Source organism: the organism of the source record quoted next, unplaced genomic scaffold (assembly GCF_019419815.1).
Source record: "Pyrus x bretschneideri cultivar Hongxiangsu unplaced genomic scaffold, Pyrus_bretschneideri_v1 Contig42, whole genome shotgun sequence".
Lineage (NCBI taxonomy): Eukaryota > Viridiplantae > Streptophyta > Magnoliopsida > Rosales > Rosaceae > Pyrus > Pyrus x bretschneideri.
Window position 1 is genome coordinate 199424 of NW_025999746.1, and position 26461 is coordinate 225884.

The following is a 26461-nucleotide window of genomic DNA, read 5'->3' on the forward strand; positions in this document are numbered from 1 at the left end:
GCAAGGCAAAGGATGATTACACATTTCAACAGGAAATGGTGGCCTCTTTGCGATTAATGGCGGAGCAAAATGCCATTGTCATGGAAGAAAAGAACCGTAGGTACGAAGAACGGGCCAAACAAATATAAGAAGAGATGGATGACAACAATATGCAAAGGAACACTTTGGATTACACTCCAATGAGTAAGGCCTATTTTGATAGGAAAAAGAGGGATATTATGGCCCGACGGGAGTTGTTTACCTCTGACTATAATTCTACAATCACGGATGATGATGATGATTATAGACTTTAAATTTAAGTTGTAGTTTTTAAATTAAAATAATAAATTATGTTTGGCCTACGGCCCTTTGGCCCTCTCGGTTGGAGATGATTTTTTGTCACAAGGCTATGTTTAGCATATGACTCTCTGCCCTCTCGATTGGAGATGGTAAGAAATATGACCTGATACTGTTCATTAAAATAGTAATTTCTTGGAGGGCTATAGGACTAAAACGAGCCCTCTAGCCCTCCTTCAATTGAAGATCACCGAAATGAGTCCTCAAATTTCGTAATTGTGGAAATCCCTCTAATTTAAGGTTTATACTATAAGGAGTACGAAAGGTTACTTTTGATGTGCGTAGTTAGTAATGATGCTCTAATTTAGGGTTTATACCGTCAGGATCATGAGAGGTTCCTTTGTTGTTTGTATAGTTAGCAAGCAGCACAAATGCAATTCAACTCAACAAGTGGACCCTACAATCCGTACTATACAGTCTCCAAATTAACTTTGTGTTGAGTCTATAAAGGCTGCTGCTTCATAATATATATATATATATATATAAGTGTGTGTGTTGATAGGCGCAACCCCCGGTTTTTTGTCCATGAAGTGGGTCTCACACGGACATTTCCACCATGACAGCCTTGAGTTGGTGAGTCAGTCGCCTTTATTTATAAAAGAAGATTATGTATCTTGTAATTAGGCACGCCACACGTTAAAGTCGTTAACTGTATTACTGTGAAGGTGTCTTTCTCTTCCAGAAGACAAGAATGGGTAGTATCTAATCTTTACGTGAGAAATGCCCCCACTTGACAAATATTAAACTCTATCATTTTTAAATCCACGACTAGTCACTCTCTCAAAGACTGAAACTTAGGATAAAAAAGGGCACGTAAGGCCATCTTCAACCAATTTGGTTGAAAAGTTATAGGCCTAAAAATAATTCGAAATGACTTCATGTTAACTTCATGTTGTTAATTATCGATTAGGTAATGTTAAATAGATTAGATTTGTAGACACAATTTTGAAAATTAAAAGATATAAAAGTTGATGATTAGTTTAGGGAATTGTTATTGGCACTCTAAAAATCTCATTCTACACTCCTCAAAAGTGTATTTTTCTTTCCTAATATAGAAAGTTTGGAGTGTAGAATGATATTTTTGGAGTGCTAATAACAATTCTCTTAGTTTATTACTTAAACGTTAATGAACGTACTTGTTCTTATTAGTAACACATCATTTAATTTGTAAAGTTTTTATCCCTAACATCGCCCTTATCAATTTACATTATAAGACTAAAGTTATGTTGGTAATTATGATTTCACTCAACACGACTAAATTAAAAAGAAATTTACAATAATTGGTCCATTTTAATGTACAATAAGCAATCCTATAAATCGAGAAATTACCTTTCATTGATAGGATAAATAGTTAAAACTAAAGGGATAGTAAGGCAATGTTTGATACCACAAAATTCTTGGATTCTCACGACACTACTCTATTGAAAAGAACATGATAGTCCTAGAATGTTGAGAATGAATTTCATATTGATGACATAAAGGGCTTTATATGTGCTTATATATATAGTTTGGATACTTTACATGTTGTCAATTAATTTTATGATGAAACTCTAGCTTTCTTCATCCTATCAGATTAATTAGGTTGTCTAACATGTGAAATCCAACGACCACACGCGCGTCACGTTACCCTATTTATGTTGTCCACATGTTTGTTTTAGAAATTTGCTGCAAATGAGGAATAGACTTTACGTATCCGCAAATTCTTTCATCTAGAAGAACAAAAAGAAAAATTGATAGGTTTAACGGTTGAGATATTTCACAGAAGCTTCAGTGAAATTGTAGGCTTGTACACTGTTGGTCAGATACTCGAAAGTCTTCCAAACACGTTTTGAAATATCAACAAAGAAAAAATCAAAGATAGTAAGCAATTAATACAATAAAAATCCTACGTCTCCACTTGAATTTCTTAAACATTTTATCGTATCTGACACCACAAGAATTTATAAATACTGCAGCTCTGTGATTTCAAGTCATTCTACTCATTCAACTCCTTAGAGCCTTTTACAATTCTTTGATACGTACCAAACCAAGAGCAAAGAAAAACCAGGGTTTCCTTTATTACAAACACAAAAAAAACAATCATCATCCATTTTTTTCATACACAATGAAAGGAGACGGGAAGAACAAGAAGTGCCTAGCATATGTTGCTATTTTCATTGTGTTTCAGATCATAGTTATCACAGCCTTTGCACTTACCGTGATGAAAGTCAAGGGTCCAAAAGTCAGATTTGTCACAATTACTGCAGATAATTTCAGCTCCACAGGCTCCAACTCTGATCCATCTTTGAGTTTGAATTTGGTAACTGAAATTGCAGTGAAGAACACAAACTTCGGTCATTTCAAATATCAAAACAGCACTGTCACAATCTACTACAGTGGACAGGCAATTGGTACTGCTGATATTCCTCAGGGAAAAGCCAAAGCTCGATCGACTCGGAGAACCGGTGTTATCATTAGCATTAACACCGACAAGCTTTCAGGATCCACAAACCTTGGCAGTGACATCAACTCAGGCGTTGTGCCTCTGACTAGTGAGGCTACCTTGAAGGGAAAGGTTGAATTGATGAAGATTATCAAGAAGAACAAGTCTGGCAAAATGAGCTGCAGCATGTCACTTAATTTGACCAACCGTGCTATCCAGGATTTGAAGTGCAAGTGATCAAAAATTTATGTGGTTTTGGTTTGGTTAGTTTCGTTCATTGTGATATATTTATTTTTCCTGGGAGGACTTTATTGAGTCTCTCTCTTTTGTTTTTGTGTTTTTTTTTTATATAGTTCTTGTTTTTTTTGTTTTTAGCTTTTGGATCCTGTACTTTGTAGTTTGTAATGCCTTTCGGATTGTTGAGTTATATTGATTATATATACATTCTTTTATATTCGTATTCATTTGGTGTTGAGATTAATTTGTGATTTTTTTTTTTTGTGGGTAAAGGAAGGCAACAATAGCAAGCACAATAATCAAGTACTTTATTTTAACAATAGAAAACTAGTACTTTTTAAAAATTAATTAAAGTCTTTTTGTAGAAAAATGAATTCTAGCATGCTTAAGTGAGTAAATGAAAGCCCTTCTGTTTCTGTCGTAAGCCAAAGGGAAATTGGTGTGAAAAAAAATGTAAAGATTATGAATCGTTAAGGGTTAGTTGATGTAATGTTGGTCTATTTCTTTGAACTCTGATTGAAAGTCCCATCATGATTCAATTAATCCCATTCTTTATGTAGTATCTATCATGTACGTGTTCTTTTTATCTTAATGAATATCATACATATTCCTAAGCAAAATGTAACAAAAATATAACCCAAATGTAAATGGACGTTGAATTGGAAATAAACATCTATTGTAATTAATGTCCAGAAATATATGTAACTTTGCTTCCTAAGATAATTTAATTAAGGTAGGACCTTATTTGTCGCATTAGAAAAAACAAGGATGTGTCATATCGGTCTTCTTTTAAATGTGCATATTACGGGTTTCTTTATACCGATTTTAATCTCCCTAAGATATTGAGGCCGCCAAATACGAAACTGGCAATTGGCAATTTGGCACTGCTGGCCGCCGCCAAGCATAATTTAATTGGAAGGCCACCAAAGCAGGTAACATTTTATAAAGAAATTAAAAAAAAAATGGAGGACTTTTTTTTATAGTAGCAAGAATTTATTAAGATTCCACTACATAGAACAGGTCGGACTGGGGTGCCTATGATGCCCATTTGGGCAGTTGGGAAGGGACTGGTTTGATTGGGATATGAGTGGTGGTTGTTGAGCATGACGTGGGTGCCTATGATGCCCATTCCGGCTGGAGTGCTCAAGTGGAGATGGATTGTGCAATCTTGTTAGGACTATGATGATGGAGTGGTTCTGGGGTATTTGTTGAGAACCACTTATGATATCTTACGATAAAGACGTGAAGGCACCTTACTCACTCCGGGTTGGACCGACTGAGTGAGTTCATATATTCACTATTCTGAAGGGGTGGAAAACATGGTCTCGCAATTGCCCCTAATTATGTCTTCGAAGGGCCTTGGGGTTATAGTTGAACAAGACTACATCACCTCGCCCAAAGTGAGATTCAAGTCATAATGCATGATTGAGTGGAAGCCTAAGGGATGAAATCTATCTTAGATGACTAGCCAGTAATTGTAGAATTTTTATTCTAACACCAAGTACTTGGCGCAGAGTGGAAGTTGTCACTTTGAGTGGGTGATGCCATTACTGAGGCAACGCACGGAGCTCGAATGCGGTTTTGCCTAATGAGTGTGTCAGAGTCGGCTCGTTTCCATCGCCTATCATGGTCAGCTTGGGCAACATGCCCATTCTGAGTGGTGGAACGTGAGCGCGATCTGGTTGGTTGATACTTAGCACTACCTGTTTCGAGGACTATGAGCCGATTCGGTTGAACCAGTCTAGAGACTGGTCTGGGACGCTAAAGCCAATTTAGGTGTGCAGACGCAGAGGTTGAGCGCTAGGGTGAACATTCGAGTTAGTTAGGCATGTCTGGCTTGGGCCGGGCACCAGGCTCGTGCGTAGTGGGCTTGGGCTCCTTTTGTTGGCTGGACCTGTGTTTCTGCTATCTATACGTGGGCATGGGCTGCAAGGCCTGTTGTAGTTGCTGTGCCTGGAAGGTTTGGGCTCTTGCTGCCAAGGTTCTAAAAGCGCTAAGCGCTAGCCGGAAGGCGAGTAGGGGCATAGTATTCAACAAGTCTTTTACAATTTATTGAAAAAATAAAATACAAAACAAAAGTTATTTATTTTATGCCTAAGTGACAGTTGTGATCCAAGCGGGTGCCTAGGAAGGTCTAGGCACATTTTTTTAATTTCAAATGCCTAGGGATCAATCGAGCCAGTGACCAGTCACCTGGTGCCTAGGCAGGGCCTAGGTTGGGCTTGGCTAGAATTTTCAAAACAATGGTTGTTGCAGTGTTTGTTGCCATCTATTAGGTTGTCGTGGCAGCATGCAGTGGCGGAAAAAGGTGTCCAACCACCGTGTTCGGTCGTGAGGAGTGGCAGAGTTGGGCCAGGTCATGGCCTCCATTCTCTAGTCTACATCCAGGTACGTAGGGCGTACTATTTGTTATGGTTTCAGAACTTTCAGCCGTGTTCTCTTTTCTCAAATGACTAAAAAAATTCAGAGACTAGGGGAGTGCAAGAAAATCGAGGAGGGGGAAATTTGACAAAAGGGATTATGAGAGCCTTCTATGAGAATTAAATTAAGCTCTCAATGAAAGCATCAATTTGTGGTAGGAAAAATCCGCTATCTTCAATCTCGATAAAATCATTTGATCAAAGACCAAAGCCACTCGCCTAAGGAGTTGGGGAGGGTGATGGGTGGTTGTAATACCAAAACGACAAATATGATTTTGCATTTTGAGATTTGAGAATGCGTATAGTAGTTTAGTTTGAGAATCATTTTAGAGAACAAAAACATTAAAAACGCGTCTAGTACCAAATGTCAAATACATACATATACATACATACATACATACATACATACATACATATATATACGTGCGTGTGTATATAAATTCATATTTTGAAGTAATGATGGTGGTGGTGGTAAGGATGGTTTGATTGAGACGAAAGTGGTGTTAATATAAATGGTGGTTGGAGTAGTGGTAGTAGTGCAGAGAATAAATGTATTAATAGCAGTGTGATATAGGTGGTGGCAATTGGGGGTAAAGAGCAATGGTACAGGGAGTAATGAAGGTGGTGAAGGGGGTTGTTGGGATATTGTTAGAGGATGGTTGTGTTATTAGTGATTATGAGGGTTAATTACACAAACACCTCCTGAGATTTATCGAGGTTTCATAAAACCCGCTCACATTTGAGATTACACTAACACCCCCTCACTTTTTAATTCACTTTTACATAACCTCCTCAGTCAAAATTCTGCTAATAAATTGACAAGTTTACTCTTATAACTAATTAATTAAATAATAAAAAATATATTAGAAAAGAAAAGATTTAAAATAAATTAATTAAACATTAAAAAATAAATTAAAAACTTGAAAGATCGAAAGGGAAAAAAGAGAGAAACCCCTAAACCTTCCCAATTCTACGCCTCACCGTTCTTCCTGCCCGCCATCTTACCATCGCCACGTTCTGTTGGAACCCAAGGATGAACACTCAAGAAAACTTGTAGATAAATGAATGTTTGTGCACTCAATAGCTGGGAGAATATCTATTATTTAATTGAAAGAGCAACAATGACGTTACATAGCCTTACAAGAAAACTAGAAATAAGCAGCCCATGTTTTAACAAACCTAATAACGTGGTACACGACTAAAGTTAGAAGTAAATCAAACAACTTGTCCCTAAAGAATAGGGATTATTAACAACTACTGTAAACAACCCTACAAACTAGGAAACCTAACCCTAACGGCTAGGAAATCCTAACAACTTCAACTTCCTCCCTTAAACTAAATGCTATCAGCAATCAGTTTACATCTAAGAGTGAGCAAATACCTATCAACTCCTGTAGTTTCAGAAACACATCTAGCTTCAATGGTTTGGTCATTATATCTGCTACCTACTCCTGCGTAGAACATTGAACCAGTTCCACAAATTTGTCCTTGGTGAGCTCTTGAAGAAAATGGAAACAAACATCTATGTGTTTGCTACGACCATGCATCATTCGATTCTTTTAAAGCTTAACAATAGAACTATTATCACAATAAATCATTGTGGATTTGCACTGTTCCTGACTAAGGCACTGCAAAATCCTTCTTAACTACACTGCTTGACATGTACTCAATGATGCAGCTATAAACTCAGCTTTAGTGGTAGATAAAGTAACCACGAGTTGTTTCTTCGAAGACCATGAGACTGCCCTTGAACTCAACATAAAAACATACCCTGAAGTACTTTTCATATCATCCTGATCTCCAGTATAATCACTATATGTGTACCCAACGAGTTCTTCATTTCCTCCATTCTTATAGAACAACCCAAAACTCACGGTGTTCTTCAAGTACCTTAACACTATCTTCGCTGCTTTAAGATGTAGCTTAGTAGGTCGTTCCATAAACCTGCTAATTAAACTGATAACATACATCATATCAGGTTATGTGGCAGCCAGGTGTTGGAAATGTGCCCTAAAACCAATCATATGATGATACTTTATGGACATTTCACATGTTAAACTAATCTAGTTTAATATTAAGGGCAAACATTATTGTTTGAGCCGTCTCATATAAATGTTATATGCTTAAACGATAAGTCCAAGGAATATATGATTGGGAGAATGCGATCTAAAGAAGTTAGATTCATGAGACCATTCTTTCGTAGACACATCCTAAACGTTCCTGATCATAGGATTGCCAATTGGGCATTGACAGTCCGTTAAGATCAGTACGTGCTGTGTCTTCTCTCAGGGAGAGTGACTAGTCTCGAGTCATTGGTGTGAGTGACACCAAGACAAGCATGTAGGTGCTCAATAGAGAATGAGTTCACTGAACACGATCAACGAGGAGTTCTCATATTCATGTCACATGAGAACTCATGGTTGGGATAATGCAAAGTAGTCCTTTGACCTGAGGCATCACAGCTGTCTTGTGGTTAGGTACTTGATCTTTGATTATGTCAAAGTCACTCTATCAGGGTGTCCACGGCATCGTCGGGGTTAAGCCACTTAGCCATGGAGGCAAGTGAATGCGCAACAAGGGATCTCTAACCTTCAAACTGTTTGAGGGAGAATACTCTATGATATGATTTAGAATCTCTGGCCAGAGTATGAATGAGATGTTGGAATGCGTTCCAGATCACATTCAAGGTAATCATATAAGTACAAGATTCACATTGGATAGTAGACATGAATAAACTATCAAACCAAACAATGTGGTCAAGAGTATTGTATTAGAGAAAGACCGTATTGCATTTGTAATCCTAAAACTGAATAGGTTCTCCACCTCTTCTGATTAGCTTGGGTAACCATGACATGCTGCTAGGCGTCAACCATGGTTTGTGGAAGCCCTAAACGTGTATAAACACTAAAGGGAGAATTGAAAGTAAGTTTCAATTCACAATCGATTTGAAAGAGTTTGAATCGCCCACTGCCTCGCTAAAAGGAACCTAATGGATCGTACACCGTGTAAGGTAGAGATTGAAGATTCAACGGAGATGAGTAAGAATAATTAAATGGTTTAATTATTTATGGCAAGGATTAATTAATATGTTAATTAATCAAACGAATAAGTTCGTTAAAAGACCTCGGGATAGTTTTGGACCTTAAGGCCCAATGGGCTTCGAACGTCAAGTCCATTGACTTAAGTTGTATGAAAACTTAATGAATAATGATTCACAAAGGCCCAAATAGCCCAATAAATCCCCTTAGGCCGGCCATGTTAGAGAAGGAGTGGTTTTGGACTTATTTACAAGTTTGCCACTCAAATGAATTAAGGAATAAGTATGACTTAATAGCCAAAATTCATTAAGGGTTGTTTTTGGGGAAAGGATGAGAACACAAGCTCTCCTTTCTCTCTAAAATTTTGGCCACCCTTGAGGAAAATAATATCTAGCAATCTTACTTCCTCAAGGTCACTCATTTCTTCTTCAATATGCCTTGGTGTGGAGACTTAGAGGTTCTCAATTTTGGGAACTTGGAGAAACCTTTTCATCCATCCAAATCCATGGATCTAAGATGCAAGGAATGAAGGCCCTCTCTTTGGGTGATTAGCCTTTGCTTATGCAAAGAGGAATCTACAAAGGTATTGATTTCTCAACTCACTTTGTTTTGAGTTGAGTCTTGGTTCACCTATCTACTAGGCTTTGAAGTTCATGGGTTAAGTTTTGTTTTTGAGTGCATATAAACATGATTCCGCCTTTTAATTGTTAATTGCATGTTGTTGATGTTGCTCAAATGAACTTGTTTTTCACAAATTTTCCTTCAAGTGGTATCAGAGCCTAAGTCTAGTAGTTGGTGAATCCTTTTGGGTTTTGTAGTTCATAGTTTGTGATTTGAATGTTGTAATTGTTACAAGCTTTATTCTTGCTTCTTTGAATGTAAATTTTGTTAGAAAATTTGCCATCTCAAATGTTGTAGATGTAGTTCATATGAGCATGAATTTTGGAGCTAAAATTTGGTGCCCTGTTTTTGGGGAAATTCGGCCAAATCCAAAGGGTGGATTTTTGGGTTCTTGTTTGACTTGTTAAAAGTGTTTTAAAGTGACTTTTGGAACCCCTTTGTACCCTAGTATGGTTGTATGTTATTTCCTTCAAGTTTGAGTGGTTTTGGTTTGTTTTTGGGTGAAGAATGTTCATGGAGCTCTTATGGGTTTTCATGGATGTTCTTCATTGTTCTTGATATGTTCTTGCCAAGAACAAAAGGTTTGGTGTTTTGATTCAAAGTTTTGATTTATTTCATAAAGTTTTTGTTTTGAAATATTTCTTATGTTTAAATATATTAGATATTTATTTTGAAAAATTAAAGAAATTTTAGTGGGTAGGTGTGTAATGATTTATTCCATTACACACACCCCACTTACAAAAACTTTGAAATTTTTTTTATTACTTTGCTTCAAAACCGGCCACCCTACTCAATTAGGGTCCTTGTGGGGCTTTTGTGCAATTATATAAAGTTTTGATACTTTTGTGTATTTGCATTTTGACCCAAAAGTTTACGTTTTTACGTAAAGGTCCAAAATCACTAAAAGGACAAATTGTTTTGCTCCTTTAATGAAGTTTTAGCTTTTGTGGAAATTTTTGGGTTCTAGTTGTAATTACATGAAGTAGTGGACTTTTGTGTTTTTACAAAGTGACCCCAAAAGTTTAAGTTTTTGCAAAATAGCCCAAAAGTTGAGGTTAATTGCACTATGGCCCAAACAAGTTGAGGTCATAGCATTTTGGCCCAAATTAGGTAGAGAACAAAATTGTTTTGTCTCTTTAAATGAGAATTGGATTTTCATTTCATTTAGGTCCATCTAAATCAATTCTATGGATACAAAAACCAAATGAAAATGTTGCATTCAAGTTTAATTAGTTAAAGCGTTAATTAATTAAAGAAAGGGTGATTATGAACCTAAGCCTACTATAATTGAGCTATGTGAAAGGCCGTTTCAAATTTGTTTGAACCATGGGAATGTGTAGATTAAATTTTGGTTGTAATTTGATATGATCAATTGTTGTAAAAGAGCATAAGCTCTTCTTTACTTTAAAGTAATTTGATTTGATCAATTGTTGTAAAAGAGCATAAGCTCTTATTTACTTTGAAGTACTCCTTTCTTGTTTTATTTGATATGCATGAAATTGGAGTAGTTGGGTCCAACGCCCAATAAGACAACACGCCTTAATGTGATTAAACGCGTAACTAAAATCAATCACCATCCCTAGACCGAGATTCAACACTAGGCTCGTGTTGAATCGAATCAAAGGTTCATAGTCATCCTAAGGCCCTAAGGCAACTATATAGTCCATCAATGAATGCAAATATTATGTTAGTAGTATCATATACTCTTGCTTTAAAAACCGTTTTAAAAGCTTAGTGGGAGTATTATATACAACTAAATCAATCAAATGGACCAATAGTTGTAATAGGGCCAAAATGTTTTAATTGGATTAAAATGTATGTTTATATGTGATGAGACCTAAAACCCTCAACAAACCATTATTAAGTTGATAAGCGAGAGATGCTTTGAATATCTCTTCGTAGGCCTTCCACCGTGGTGGGCTCCAATCGTTTGTGACTCATGCACCGGCTTCACCCTATAATGGGGAAGTACAAAGTATGTGTTTACATCCAGGAGGAGTCCATAAACATATGATGAGGTGAGTGTAGACAACGAGTATGACCAACATGATATAATTCTGAGGTTGTGCTTGAACCTTTACATAAACTAAGCATGGTGGGAATAACTTAACTAAGTGCAATGGTGCCAACATGATATAATTCTGAGGCATTCATTCTCCAGAGGCCAAACTAGATGGGTAATTACAAGAGTTGTAAATGACTAAAGTGTTATTCTCTCATCATTATTTTTGCTAACCAAAATGATATAATTCTGAGGTGGGCTTGGTAATGGTGAGTCTCCCATACCCTGCTAAGAGTTCAACAAAACTCTCGAATTCCGATGAGGGATATGGAATTTGCCAAAAATAGTGGGTGGTGCTATTTGATTTAAAGACCCCAATCAAATGGCTTAAAATCAATCAATTTATATTCGTTATGTATTTGTTTACCAATATATTTGCAAACTTTATCCAAAACTTGACAAAGAAAAGCTGAATGCTTTAATTTCCGGACTTAGTTCTACAATCCCATAGATTGTCTTTAATGGCTTGTAGATGTAACTAAGTAGTCTCATCCTCACAATCTTCCTATTGATAATGTATCATTGGAAGAATATGTTAGATAAGTCTAACATGAGAAGGACAACACTTTTAATGTCATAATTCTTCAAATACAAATTGTTGTATGAAGAAATGAGAGTTGCCTTGAACAACTCTTGAAAGTTTGTTATTATGTTTAGAACATAATGGTTGGTTGACAAAAATAGTCCATTTATATGGACTTATGATGATTTTGAATCATTGAGTGTTGAAGTGTTAAACCACTTAACGAGACGGAAACTAGGCAAGGACTTCACCTTTGTGTCCCTATCCTAATGGTTCACTAAGTTTATTGTAAACTATATAGTGAACAATAACCGCACGCTCTCCAAATCGTTTGATGTGTATAACACATTTGAAATAAGTTTCAAGAGAGATAGTGGGAGTTTAGGGACCATGACTATTGTAGTCAAAAGGGAAGTCAAATGAAGAAGGCAAAATAACTCCAAGGGAACAAACTTTCTTTATGAAAGGATGAACATTGGAAGGGGTATTTACAAGAAATGTCTTGCAAGTGTCAAGACCATACCTTTTGAAGGTGTTGTAAAATGTTCTTGAAAAGTTCATAACAGTTGGTTCTTCTACTTGAATGCATGATTCTGTATTAGTAACTATGTTTTACAATTGTTGTAAAAGTGTTCTAATAAGAAGTAGAAGATTAATGAGAGAAGAGAAAGTACTTCACATTCGGAAAGTGAATAAAATATAGATCTCTGCGAAAGCGGATTGTACTTACTTCCTCATATGAACTACCAAAGAAATTGGAAAATACTAAAGATTGTCTTTACATTCCAATTTTAGGGAACTTAAATTCGTCACTATAGTAGAGATGGATAAATGTTTTGTTTGACAAAACATTGTTCTTTATTAATCAATAATTAGATTATTGTAATTTAATTGGTTGTCTCTATAGTAAAGATGATGTGGTAGTTTAACTGTTTAGAATACGATGATGCTTAAAACCCAAAAGGTTGCAAGGGAGTGACTAATCCCAACTGAGTTGTGACACCTCTAAAACATAAATTACGAGTTGGTTATAGATGGATGCTTTGGATTGTTAGATCCGGATCCAATGCCTTCTTGTTAAAATTGTATAGAGGCGAAATGTTCGAATCTTTATTCTTTTTGGAAAGAAGAAAGAATCACAAAGTTGTTGAGATTAATTCACTTAGATGTTAGTGGCTCTTATCCACAACATAATACTACTCATGTTGTATGACATTCACCGAAGATCACTCTCGGTTGGACTATAGTTTATTTTGAATAAACACAAGTCCGAATACTTTGCAAAAGGTTTCAAAGAATTCAAGAAATGTGAGTTGATGAGTAAGACGTCTAAAGTATTTACCTCCTTGGATTTGATCCAAGGAAAGATAACACTTTAGATGAGTTTCCTTGAAAGATATCAAGGAAAATAGCATCATAAGATAATGAATTTCTCCATTAGGAGAATAACGAACTTGAATAAAATTTAGTTCGTTGGATGTTATCTATTACCCATATATAGGATATATATATATATATATATATATATATATATATACACTTCTAAAACAATATGATTGTCAATTAGAAGATCTTCCAAAATTTTCATAACTCCATAAGATGTAGTTGGAAAGAAAGACAAATCTTAAACATGTTAAGATTTGGGGTTGTGTGCTAATAAGCAATATTTGTTTGATATGATCAACAAAAATAACAACCTAGTTCCTGCACCACAAGCTCCAAGGTAGTCGAGAAGGATTTATAAATCGTCTCAGTTGAATGGTTTGAACTTTATGACTATGTCATAGAGTTACACCTCTTAATTTGAAAGAAATAAGAATGAAAATCCTTATTACTATACTGAGTGTATATATATGACATATACTCAAGGAAATGGTAAAGTACCATTTGAATCGAAATAATGAAACCTTAATAGCTAATCGGTAGCTTAAGGTGACTACACTCAAAGAAAATGGTTGACTTTGAAGAAACCGTCTTTGACATAGTCTTAGTTTCAATTAATTCGAAGATTGCTAGAAACAACTAAATGGTGATTCAATGTTTGGACATAATATGGGTTTCCGAAACCATTATCAAGATAGTCTTGATAATATATGTCTAAAACAAAGAATCACAAGACATATAAGTTGTAGAGATCCATCCATCATGAATCTCAGCAAATTAGTGGGAGCTATAAGCATCTTATGAGAAAAAAGGATCAAATCGTTTGATTTCTCATAAAGATGTAAAAGAATCTTTTGTTTACTAGGTTTACAAAAGATTAGTGGGAGTTAATCATATTCCTAAATTTGAATATATATACATGATATATATTAATTTTGAAAATGAAAGGAATTCTTCATCGTTAAAGTTATGACTTTAAACATTCTATAATGATAGAATGTATATGGGAGACATAGTCTATATACATGGGATGGAAATCTATAATGATAGATTTCAAGATATAATTCGATTATATCAATCCCTAAAATAGACAAGAGATGCTAGGAAGTTTCTCATATGATGATAAACTTCAATTAGAATGACAATACTAGTGAGACTAGGAAGTTGTTCTTCTCAAAAGGAATGTACCCTGTGACTCCCAAAGAAATAATGCGTAAATAGAATCTTTTATGCATACGCAGAAAGGTGATTTATGTATTTCATATTGTATGAAAACATTGATATAAGTTGTACCTAGAACGGTACAAGATGATATCAGTGCAAGCCCAGGATCAGAATCATGGCAACTGTCAAGTGAATCCTTAGGTATTTAAGAAATACTAAGGATGGATTCCTCAAGAATGAGGAAGAATTAGAGTAACGTAATGGAAGCGTAAATGTATTAGATTATGAATCTAATCCATCATAGAATATCTCTTCATTATGAATGAAGTGATAATGAGATATCTCTTTATTATGACTAAAGAGATATTTGGGTGGAAACATTAAAAGTAAATGACTTTAATGTGTTCCATCATGTATGCAAAATATATTGCCATATAGAAGCTTACAACATTGTTGTTTGGATGGGAAAGTTCATTCATGAACTCTCCATTCGGTTCCAACCAGAAAGTGTATGACACTAATGGGGCGATAGCTCAAGCCAGGGAATCAAGGTCTCATCAAGGTCCGAACTCAAATGAGAGACTGAACCACATGATTGAGAATCATGTATAATGGTGACGTCATTATTCTCAAGGTTGCTTCTATGGATAACATATAGATATCCATTGTCTAGGCCTACTACTCAGCCATTTATGAAATGACTACAGAAGAGGTATCATCACTGATGACTAAGCTGATTGGCTCTAGTGCAAGTGGGAGATTGTTGGAAATGTGCCCTAAAACCAATCATATGATGATACTTTATGGACATTTCACATGTTAAACTAATCTAGTTTAATATTAAGGGCAAACATTATTGTTTGAGCCGTCTCATATAAATGTTATATGCTTAAACGATAAGTCCAAGGAATATGTGATTGGGAGAATGCGATCTAAAGAAGTTAGATTCATGAGACCATTCTTTCGTAGACACATCATAAATGTTCCTGATCATAGGATTGCCAATTGGGCATTGACAGTCCGTTAAGATCAGTACGTGCTGTGTCTTCTCTCAGGGAGAGTGACTAGTCTCGAGTCATTGGTGTGAGTGACACCAAGACAAGCATGTAGGTGCTCAATAGAGAATGAGTTCACTGAACACGATCAACGAGGAGTTCTCATATTCATGTCACATGAGAACTCATGGTTGGGATAATGCAAAGTAGTCCTTTGATCTGAGGCATCACATCTGTCTTGTGGTTAGGTACTTGATCTTTGATTATGTCAAAGTCACTCTATCAGGGTGTCCACGGCATCGTCGGGGTTAAGCCACTTAGCCATGGAGGCAAGTGAATGCGCAACAAGGGATCTCTAACCTTCAAACTGTTTGAGGGAGAATACTCTATGATATGATTTAGAATCTCTGGCCAGAGTATGAATGAGATGTTGGAATGCGTTCCAGATCACATTCAAGGTAATCATATAAGTACAAGATTCACATTGGATAGTAGACATGAATAAACTATCAAACCAAACAATGTGGTCAAAAGTATTGTATTAGAGAAAGACCGTATTGCATTTGTAATCCTAAAACTGAATAGGTTCTCCACCTCTTCTGATTAGCTTGGGTAACCATGACATGCTGCTAGGCGTCAACCATGGTTTGTGGAAGCCCTAAACGTGTATAAACACTAAAGGGAGAATTGAAAGTAAGTTTCAATTCACAATCGATTTGAAAGAGTTTGAATCGCCCACTGCCTCGCTAAAAGGAACCTAATGGATCGTACACCGTGTAAGGTAGAGATTGAAGATTCAACGGAGATGAGTAAGAATAATTAAATGGTTTAATTATTTATGGCAAGGATTAATTAATATGTTAATTAATCAAACGAATAAGTTCGTTAAAAGACCTCGGGATAGTTTTGGACCTTAAGGCCCAATGGGCTTCGAACGTCAAGTCCATTGACTTAAGTTGTATGAAAACTTAATGAATAATGATTCACAAAGGCCCAAATAGCCCAATAAATCCCCTTAGGCCGGCCATGTTAGAGAAGGAGTGGTTTTGGACTTATTTACAAGTTTGCCACTCAAATGAATTAAGGAATAAGTATGACTTAATAGCCAAAATTCATTAAGGGTTGTTTTTGGGGAAAGGATGAGAACACAAGCTCTCCTTTCTCTCTAAAATTTTGGCCACCCTTGAGGAAAATAATATCTAGCAATCTTACTTCCTCAAGGTCACTCATTTCTTCTTCAATATGCCTTGGTGTGGAGACTTAGAGGTTCTCAATTTTGGGAACTTGGAGAAACCTTTTCATCCATCCAAATCCATGGATCTAAGATGCAAGGAATGAAGGCCCTCTCTTTGGGTGATTAGCCTTTGCTTATGCAAAGAGGAATCTACAAAGGTATTGATTTCTCAACTCACTTTGTTTTGAGTTGAGTCTTGGTTCACCTATCTACTAGGCTTTGAAGTTCATGGGTTAAGTTTTGTTTTTGAGTGCATATAAACATGATTCCGCCTTTTAATTGTTAATTGCATGTTGTTGATGTTGCTCAAATGAACTTGTTTTTCATAAATTTTCCTTCACCAGGTACATGAGACTTCTCACTATTTATTTGTACAAAGTGCTATCAACTATTATGCCTCCTTCATCTTTCATCATTTTGAAGCCAGGAACAATAGGATTATGAATTGCATTACACTGGTCCATGTTAAACCTCTCCAACACTTCTTGAGCATATTTTCGTTGGCTAACATAGATACTTTATGGCCTTTGTAGCACTTCTAAGCCAAGAAAATAGCTCACTCTTCGAAGATCAGTCATGTCAGACTCAATCATCATAGAATTCTTGAACTCTTTGAACATAGACTTGTCATTCCTAGCAACTATGAGATCATCAACATAAAGACAAACAATTAACATTTTACCTTCATTCATTCTTTTGACAAACAAGGTTTATTCATGTGGTCACTTCTCGAAACCTTCCTTCATGAAATAAGACCGTATAAAGCCTTTTTAAGCTTATATACCTTGTGCTCCTGCTTCTTTTGTTCATAACCAGGAGGTTGTGCAACAAACACTTCTTCATTCAAATCTCCATGGAAGAATGCTGACTTGATATTTAACTGGTAAACTATCCAATTATTCTGAGCTGCAATTGATAATATGGCTCGAATTGTATCCAAGCAAGCTACAGGTGTAAACATTTCAGAATAATCCACTCCATATTGTTGATTGTACCCTTTTGCAACCAAGCGAGCCTTGTATTTGTCCACTTCACCTTCTCATTAAGCTTTGTATTATAGATCCATTTTACCTCAATCACTTTTCCTTCTAATGGCATCTTTATCAACTCCCACATATTATTTATTTCTATAGCCTCAATTTATGAATCCATAGTCTTCTTCCACTTGTCACTTTTCATAGCTTCCTCATAAGAAATTGGATGAACATTAGCCAACAAGGCTAAGTGAGCCATTTCTTCCTCCTTGGAGAGACCCTCTCCATTTACATAGTCTCTCATCCAAGCTGGTCGTCTTCTGACTCATCCTTCAATGGTAGTGTCTTCTGGCTGGTCATCTTGATCAGATTCCCCACTCTTTATTACTGCTTCATCAGTCTTGGATTCCTTTATGCTATTATCATCTTCTGGACCTTCTTCTTCATCCATTTCCCACTCAAGATTAGCCATGATTACTTCTCTATGATTGTTGCTCCAGTCCCAAGCTTTATCTTCTTCAAAAATCGCATATCGGCTTATCACTATTTTCTTAGAAACTAGATCAAATAGTCAATAAGCCTTGGATTCTTCACTGACTCTAACTAGGATGCATTTCATACTCTTGTTATCAAGTTTAATCCTTTTACTGTTAGGGACATGTACGTGTGATAGACACCTAAAAAACTTGAAGTGTTCCATTGATGGTTTCGAGCCACTTCAAGCTTCTTCTAGAGTCATGTTTCTCACTACTAGTTTTGGACTTCTGTTGAGTACATTGATGGTCCAATTAACTGCTTTTGGCCAGAAAGCTTTTGGAATTTTTTTCTCTAAAAGAATGCTTCAAACCATATTCATAATGGTTCGATTTTTCCTCTCCGCGACCCCATTCTGTTAGGGAGTATAAGCAACGGTCAATTGCCTTTGAATTCTATGCATGTTGCAAAAATTTGTGAACTTGAGTGATGTGAATTCGCCCCCATGATCTGTACGCAAACTCCTTATGCTTGAACCAATTTGTTTTTCAACCCCAGCCATATGGATTTTGAAAGTATTCAAGGCTTCTGATTGGTCAACCAAGAAATATATGCATGTCTTTCTACTGCAATCATCGATAAAGGTAATGAGATACCTTTTCTTATTGTTGGAGATCAGATTAATAGGCCCATATATGTTAGCATACACAAGTTGAAGAGTTTGAGATGCCCTCTATGTACTATCCTTCGGGAATGTATCTCTCTGCTGCTTCCCTACTAAACACTCTTCACAAACCCTCGCTTGAGCCTTGAACTTTGGTAAACCCTTCACCATATTCTTTTGTTGAAGAATTTTTAAGCCGCTTAAACTTAGATGTCCATATATACGATGCCACAATTGGAGTTAATCTTCTGCAACAGTGTTGAAACACTTTTGTTCTTGTGGTTGTGTGCGAGCAAGCAAAATGAACATTCTATTCGCTACCATTGATGTTTCCCAGATCAGTCATCTCTTAAGATGATAAATGTTGCACTTGCCACCTTTTATAAAAATGGCAAAACCCTTCTCTTGCAACTGCCCAATGCTCAGTAAGTTGTTCTTTAAATTCGGCACACAAAATACCCCAGTGATGGCCTGCATGATCCCATTGACTTCTATACGAACATTTCCCTTCCCTAGCATAGCTCAGCTTGAATTGTTCCTTAACTTCACATATTTCTTGAAGGTTTCATCAAAATCTATGAATATCTCTTGCTTGCCACATATATGGTTGCTCCATCTAGAATCCAGGAGCCATACTTCATCTATGTCAGCTTCCTCGATATCAACATAAGCCATCAACAACATTTCTTCACTTGTCTCTGAGTAGAGACCTTTTGAATCATTCCTTTTCTTAAGGCATTCCCACTGAAAATGCCCAAGTTCATGGCAATTATAACATTTAAGGGTAGACTTGTCAGGTCCATTCTTACCCCTCATTCGTCCTTTTTCTCTGAAACTGCTGCGACCACGTATCCCACCTAGTTGGATTTCATGAGTCACCTTCAGAGTTTGTTCATCCATCATGTGCTTGCCCATTCTCTGCTCGTGCACTAACAAGCTACTTTGGAGCTCATCGATGGACAAGATGTCGAGAACATTAAACTCTTTAATTGAGCACACCACATAGTCATATTTAGGAGTCATTGATCTCATAATCTTTTCGATGACCACCATATCTCCCATATTTTCCCCATGAATCATCATCATGTTGGCTATGGTGAGAGTTTGTGTGAAGTACCCATTCATTGATTCCCCTTTCTTCATGTGCAGAATGTCAAACTATTTGCAAATAACTTGCAATTATGCACGCTTGACTCGTGCTGTGCCTTGGTACTTCTGCCTCAAGGAGTCTCAAATGTCATTCGTAGTATCTTTCTTCAATATCATCTCCATAATTGATCGATCAATAGCCTAGAACAAATAGTTCTTAGCCTTCAAATCTTTCTACCTTTGATCATTAATGGTTTTCTTTTGTCTGCTACTGTAGGAATCCTAGTTTCCACCAAGTACCAATATTCTTTGGAGCACAAGAAATTCTCCATGAGCATGCTCTAATGATCATAGTGTCCAACAAATCTTGGAATTGCACGTTGCACAAAGCTACTTTCAGTGGTCATGCTGTTGTTGTTGAAGGATGAAACTAGCTTTGATTAGGCCCCATGATGGTGTTTTGTATCGAATGAAGCAAGAACATGTATACAAAGTAGATTTGTATTGATTTGAATTTATAGGTTACAATCTCTGTTTACAATTTTTTCTCTGATTCAGTCTTCAAATTTGATGTAGATGCGTAGGTTGTTGGTCCAAGGGTCGCGATGACTTGATCTTGGATGAACGATTGAATGATTGTTTCAAGTTTTGAGCTTCAAACAACGCGTGGATGATCTTTACCTCAAGGGTGTGGCAAAGGTAGTGTTTGATGCGCGTGATTTCATTGCTTCGAGGGTCTTGGCAACTTGATCTTGAAACGAACGTTACTACAAGTTTATAAGCTTGCAACAAAGTTTTGAAGAAATCGGCATGAGCACTTGTTGATTTTTCAAGGAAGTGCTTCGGCTTTGGTTGAGAGAAAGCTTCTGCTTTGGTTGAATGTTCTTCAAAGAGAGCTTTGGCAGCATATTAGTCTTCAAAGGTTTGGCAGAGGTTCTTCTGTGTAGAGAATTTTTGACCCTTATGCTTGTGGGAGGGCCTTGTATTTATAGGCTTTCCAAAGCTTGCCTTTGGGTGGATTTAACTTTGATTTATGTTCGAATTTGTCCATGGGCGAATTTAGCCATGTTTTGTGCCTTAATTTCAGCCACTTTACTCCTTTGGCCAAAATTATGAGGTCTTGTTGCCTATTTTGTGAGCAATCTTCAATTATTGCTTGTTTTATGAAAATACCTTAACTTTCTTCCCGGTTTTGAGAGTATTTTAAGCCCTTGCCAAATTTAAAAGGGATTCTCCCTTGTTTGCCAAGTTTTTGGGGAAGTTTTTTACTTCCTTTGCTTGATTTGAGCCGCATGTCATTGATGACTTGTTCATTTATGATGAGTTATATGCCATGTGGAGCTTTGTGATGCATCATTTGTATGCAACGAAATTTAGATGTCTACAAATGCCCCGACTTCAAGGCACGTTATAGGCATGTGCTTGTCACATGTAGGAAATGTGTTTTGAAGTCCTGCAATGTTGATTTTCTAACTCAAGGGTCGTCAAAACTTGTTCTTGAATCAGTTTGCTTCTTCAAGGGCTATAGAGGCGTATTTCTTGAATTGCAATGATGAATTTCATTAAGGCCCATTGAGGCATATTTCTTGAATGAAACATTTCTTCAAGGGCCGTTGAGGCTTGGTCTTGAATAGAGGTGATGAATTTCATCAAGGGATGTTGAGGCATATTTCTTGAATGAAGCTTTTCTTCAAGGGCCGTTGAGGCTTGGCCTTGAATGAAATGAAACTTTTCTTCAAGGGCCATTAAGGCTTGGTCTTGAATGAAATGAAACTTTTCTTCAAGGGATGTAGAGGCTTGATCTTGAAAGAAATGAAATTTGTTTCTTCAAGGGCCGCATAGGCTTAATCTTGAAAGAAATTTTGAAAATGGATAAATCGGCACATATTGTGCGTATTTGATTTCCCATAATCTTTGACAAATTCATTTGGCGCATTTTGAATTTTTCCTTGTGGTTGTAGGGAAAATGTTTTCCTTCCTTCGGTAGGAATCCCCTTCAATTTTGGTAACTAGAGTGACTTCCTTCAAAGTGTTGGAAAGCTTTGGTGATTTCCTTCAAGGTTTTGGAAAGATTTAATGCTTATCCTTAGGTAAGTAGGATGTGCATTTTTCTTTCCTTCTTTCTTCCCCACGGCAAGGAGGAGTTTTTTTGTTTCCTCTTTTCTTTTTCCTATGGCAAGGAAGGAGATGTTTTGTTTCTTGTTTTGATTTCCATGGCAAGAAGTACAACTTTCTTTCCTTCTTTTTCTATTTCCCATGACAAGAAATGAGTTTTTCTTTCCCTTTTTGATTTCTTACAGAAATGAAGGTTTTTTTTTTTTTTTTGTTTTGTTTTTTATTCCCCACGGCAAGGAGGTATTTTTCCTTTCCCTTTTTTTGTTTTGGGAAACATGTCATCTGATTTGCATGCCCAGTTTCAGGTTGATTTCTCTTCTGAAAAATTCTGTAAAAATATGGGAAACATAGCTTTATCCCTTATCTTTTCAGGCATATATCACATGCTATTACGAAAAATCGGGAAAGCCTTCAACTTTGCATTTTCCTATAGCTAGAACATTTGGTCTTGCATCAAAACTCAGCCACTTAGCTTCCTTCTCCAATTGATCTTGCATCAAAACTCCAGTTGGCTGAAACTTGCCATTTTTTGCTTAGAATTTGTTATATTCTTTTGGTGGGAATGTGCTTCCTTGTTTTGATTTTTCTTTTGTTATTGGGGTATGTATTTTCCTTCTAGCATTAGGAAGCAATTGACCCTTATTTATAGGACCATTGGGTGTGTATTTTTTCACACACACAATTCCTTGCCTCAGGCTTGCTTGGAGCTTTTGTTGCGGGTTTTGCTTGTTGCTGCTGCTTAAAGTTGTTGTAGTGAGCCATTGTGTACCACGTGGTGCTGTACAAAAGACTACAGCGTGTTTATGTTGCGTAGTGCCTTTTGGTCATAGTATTCCTTTTGTAGTGACGTTGCCATATGCATTTGTTGGTGCTGCTGCCGTGTGCATTGTTGCTGCTCCTTGCTGTGCCCTCGGTGCGAGTTGTAGCTACTTAAAGCTTGTTGCAGTGCATCACTTTTACCGTGTGGGGCTGTTCAAAAGACCGTAGTGAGTTTATGTTGCATATTACCTTTTGGTCACAGCTTTCCTAGGTGGTGACATTATCGTGCAGTGCAAGAAACTGCTTGCGTAATTGTTGCGGGGTTGCGTAGTGCGATTACGTGGCATTTTGGTTTTCTTTGCTATTGTAGCACACTTTGAAGGACCATTATGTAGATGCTCTCTTCGCCATGTTTGATCAAGCTTCATGGCTAATTTCTTGTTGTTGTTGTTGTAATGTTGTCATTTTTTTTCTTCAATGTTCACGAGGTTTGTCTCGCATGTGTTTTGCTTTAGTGAAACGATTTTTTTTCTTTCTTTGCCGGCCCACTTTTATGCCTATGTTTCATTGTTTATTTCGTTGCAGCTATGGTATTTTTCAAGTGCTTTAAGAATAATACCATTACTATTCTAGCAAATGAAGGCGATCTGCAAGATAAGGCACTTGTTCTTCTTGCGAAAGACAACTCGATGCACATCAAATTGTGGTCTTCTGAAGTGTCTTGAGTGGTGATAGATTTTGGTCAACCAACTCCGAAGAAAAAGGCATGTACATCAAGGATTCTTAATTTGAATCCTTCGCACCATATTCGTGACAATTCACCAACTTCGCTTGAGCTTCTTGGCGATCACTTCCGTAGTTGAGCTATTACTTGGAATACATTTTTTTTACTACTGGAAAAGTCGTTTTTGTTTTTGCTCATTTTGTAATACGGTTTTGTAGCCAAATTCTTCCTTTAAAGAAATGAAGTATTCACATTTTCTTTATTCTTCAAAGTATTTGTGTTTTTTTTAATGATGTTACTGTACTTGAAGTTTTGAAGTTTCAAGTTGCCTACGTACCCTCGGTTGAGGAAGGATCAAGTCATGACGTAGTTTAAGGAATGATGGATTGTGGCGATTTTAATGGTGATTTTTTTGTTTTTGTTTTGTTTTGTTTTGCCATACACAGTTTATGCTCTTGTGGGCCAGGAGCGTTAAGTGTCGCCTTTTAAACTTGTCCAAACAAGAAGCGTTTAGTGTTGCCTTTTAAGCTAGTGCAAACAAGGAGCATTGTGCGTGTCCAGTTTAGGCTCGTGCAGGCAAGGAGCGTTGAGTGTTTGATTTAAGGGTAATAATGCTTCAAGAATCTGCCATTGATGGGGCTAATCTTCATGCCGCATTCTGCCATGATTTGGTTGGCATCGTTGGTGTAGACCTCTTGTATTACGTAAGGTCCATCCTACTTTGATGTGAACTTGCTTTTTGTTTTGTGAGTTATGATGATGGGCCTTCATAAGGCCAAGACAAGATCTCCATTTTGAAAAGACCTTAGGCGGACCATCTTGTTAAATGCCTTGGATAGTTGTGCTTGGTAGCATTCCAAGTGTTATTGAGTTTCGAGTCTCCTTTCGTCGAGTGCTTCCAACTCTTGAAGTTGTAGCTTTGCGTTTTCCTCTTTAGTCAAGCCTTCTAGCCATCCTTAGTGAAGGGACTTGACTTTTAAGCGACAAAACAACTTTTATGCCATATACGAGAGAATACGGTGTAGCTTAGGTAGGAGTCCTATGTGTAGTCCTATATGCCTAAAGTGCTTCACTTATTCTTTCATGCCAGTATTCCTTTGTTTGGCTGATCACCTTCTTCAAGAGGTTGCATAACATTTTGTTGAATGATTCTGTAAGACCGTTGGTCGAAGCATGATACATAGAAGACTTGTGCTGCTTGAACTTGTATTTCTCACAGAGCTCATCCACGAGTTGGTTGGAGAACTGTTTTCCCTTGTTAGTGATGATATAGTGAGGCACACCATATCGGTAGATGATATGCTCCTTGATGAAGCGGAGGACAGTTTCTTTCTTGACTTCCCTTAGGGGTACGAGTTTAGCCCACTTGGAGAAGTAATCATTATGGCTAGGATGTAGGCCTTTTTGGCAGATGATTTTGGTGTGATTGGTTCCACAACGTCCAATCCTCATGCATCAAATGGCCATGAAGCAACCATACAATGTAATGGTTTAAGCGATTTATGTATGAAGTTGGCATAGAGCTAGGAAGCTTGGCACCTTTTAGCGTGCTCCAGGTAATCATTCACCATGTTTGGCTAGTAATAGCCTATTCTTTTGAGTTGGAAGTGTAGCTTTGGCCCAAACTGATGCACTCCGCATATGCTTGAGTGTGGTTCTTCCATGGCTTCATTAGTTTTTTCCTCACCTAGGCATCTTAGAAGTACTCCTTCAAAAGAGTGTCGTAGAGTGTTTCTTTGTAGTAGAGGAAGCGAGGTGCTTGTTGACATACTTCAGAGCAGTGTCTAGGATCGTTTGGAAGCGTCCCATGCTCTAAGTAGTCAATTAGTGGCTATCTCCACCATTCAGTGTTGACTAGAAGTACTAAGATGACGTTTGTATTATCTAGTAACATTTTAGTGACAAGTGGGATCACCTATCTTTGGCAAACTGGCACGTCTGCAGCTTCATCTTCTCCTAGCGCTATACTTGAGGCTAAGTTAGCGAAAGTGTCTGTCATTTTATTTTATTTTCTTGGCACATGTTCTAGCATCACGGCCTCAAACTTCGTAGCAGTTGAGTTGCTAGCAAGAAGTATGGGACGAGATCATCTTTCCTTACTTCATATTCAGTCAAAAATTGATTGATTATGAACTTGGAGTTGCCATACGCTTTTAGCGTTGTGATTTACATGTTGATCTCTATTTAGAGTCCGATAATTAGCACTTTGTACTCAGTGATGTTGTTGGAACATGGCTCACTTAGTCAGAAAGAATAGGGTAGTATTTGTCTTTGTGGTGATGTCACATCCCAGCCTGGCCCCCCACCATATCCTAAGCTTGACTTCACCATAGCATGATATTGTTCGGTTTGGGCCTCGACCACGCCTTCACTGTTTTGTTTTTGGGAACTCACACGAGAACTTCTTAGTAGGTCACCCATCCTGGGATTGCTCTCGCGTGAACTCGCTTAACTTTGGAGTTCCGATGAACTCCTAAGCCAGTGAGCTCCCAAAAGGCCTCGTGTTAGGTAGAGATGGGAATATACATTAAGGCTTACAGGATCCACTCCCTTGGGTGATGTGGGATGTTACAGGTGACATGAATACTACTTTTGCCTCCACTTCGTTTGCTCATGCGGATCCGTCGAAGAACATTGTCCATGTTAGGAAGATGTCGATGTAGAACACCTCCTCGGTAGGCAAGTCATCTGAGATTTTCTTATCAGCTAGGATTGGATGATCGGCAAGGAAGTTTGCTAGGGTTTGTCCCTTGACGACTTTGGCTAGGACGTAGATGATCTCATACTGATTGTGAAGCAATGTCCATTTAGTTAGTCACCCTGTTAAAACTGGTTTGGACATAACGTATTTGACTGGGTTAACTTTAGCAACCAAGTGGATGGTATAAGCATGCATGTAGTGTCTAAGCTTTTAGATGGTAAAGACTAAGGCAATGCACATCTTCTTGATTGGTGAGTAGTTGAGTTGGCACCAGTGAGGGTTCTACTTAGGTAGTAGAGTGCTCATTCTTTTTGGTCTTCATTTTCTTGTGCTAAGAGTGCTCCAATGGAGCCTTCTTGTGCTGCATTGTATAGTATGAGCGGCTTTTTAAGCATGGGAGCCCCTAAGACAGGTGAGGTTGCCAGGTACCTATTAATGCTTTTAAAGGCATTGCAGCAGGTGTCATCCCATTTGAATAGAGTGTTTTTCTTCATGAGTTGACTAAAGGGTTGACAGCATCCAACAA

At 37.3% G+C, this 26461-nt stretch overlaps 1 protein-coding gene across 1 annotated transcript; it reads left to right on the plus strand.

The window, feature by feature from the left end:
- The first annotated feature begins 2294 nt into the window (after positions 1–2294).
- Positions 2295–3222, plus strand: LOC125469337 (late embryogenesis abundant protein At1g64065-like). The gene has a single exon (XM_048566557.1). It carries the CDS (start codon positions 2441–2443, stop codon positions 2993–2995), a length of 555 nt encoding a protein of 184 aa, XP_048422514.1. The 5' UTR covers positions 2295–2440; the 3' UTR covers positions 2996–3222.
- The last annotated feature ends 23239 nt before the right edge of the window (positions 3223–26461 follow it).

Bases quoted from the DNA above. Each gene is read 5' to 3' on its own strand.
- LOC125469337 (XM_048566557.1), top strand. From the start codon at position 2,441: ATGAAAGGAGACGGGAAGAACAAGAAGTGCCTAGCATATGTTGCTATT.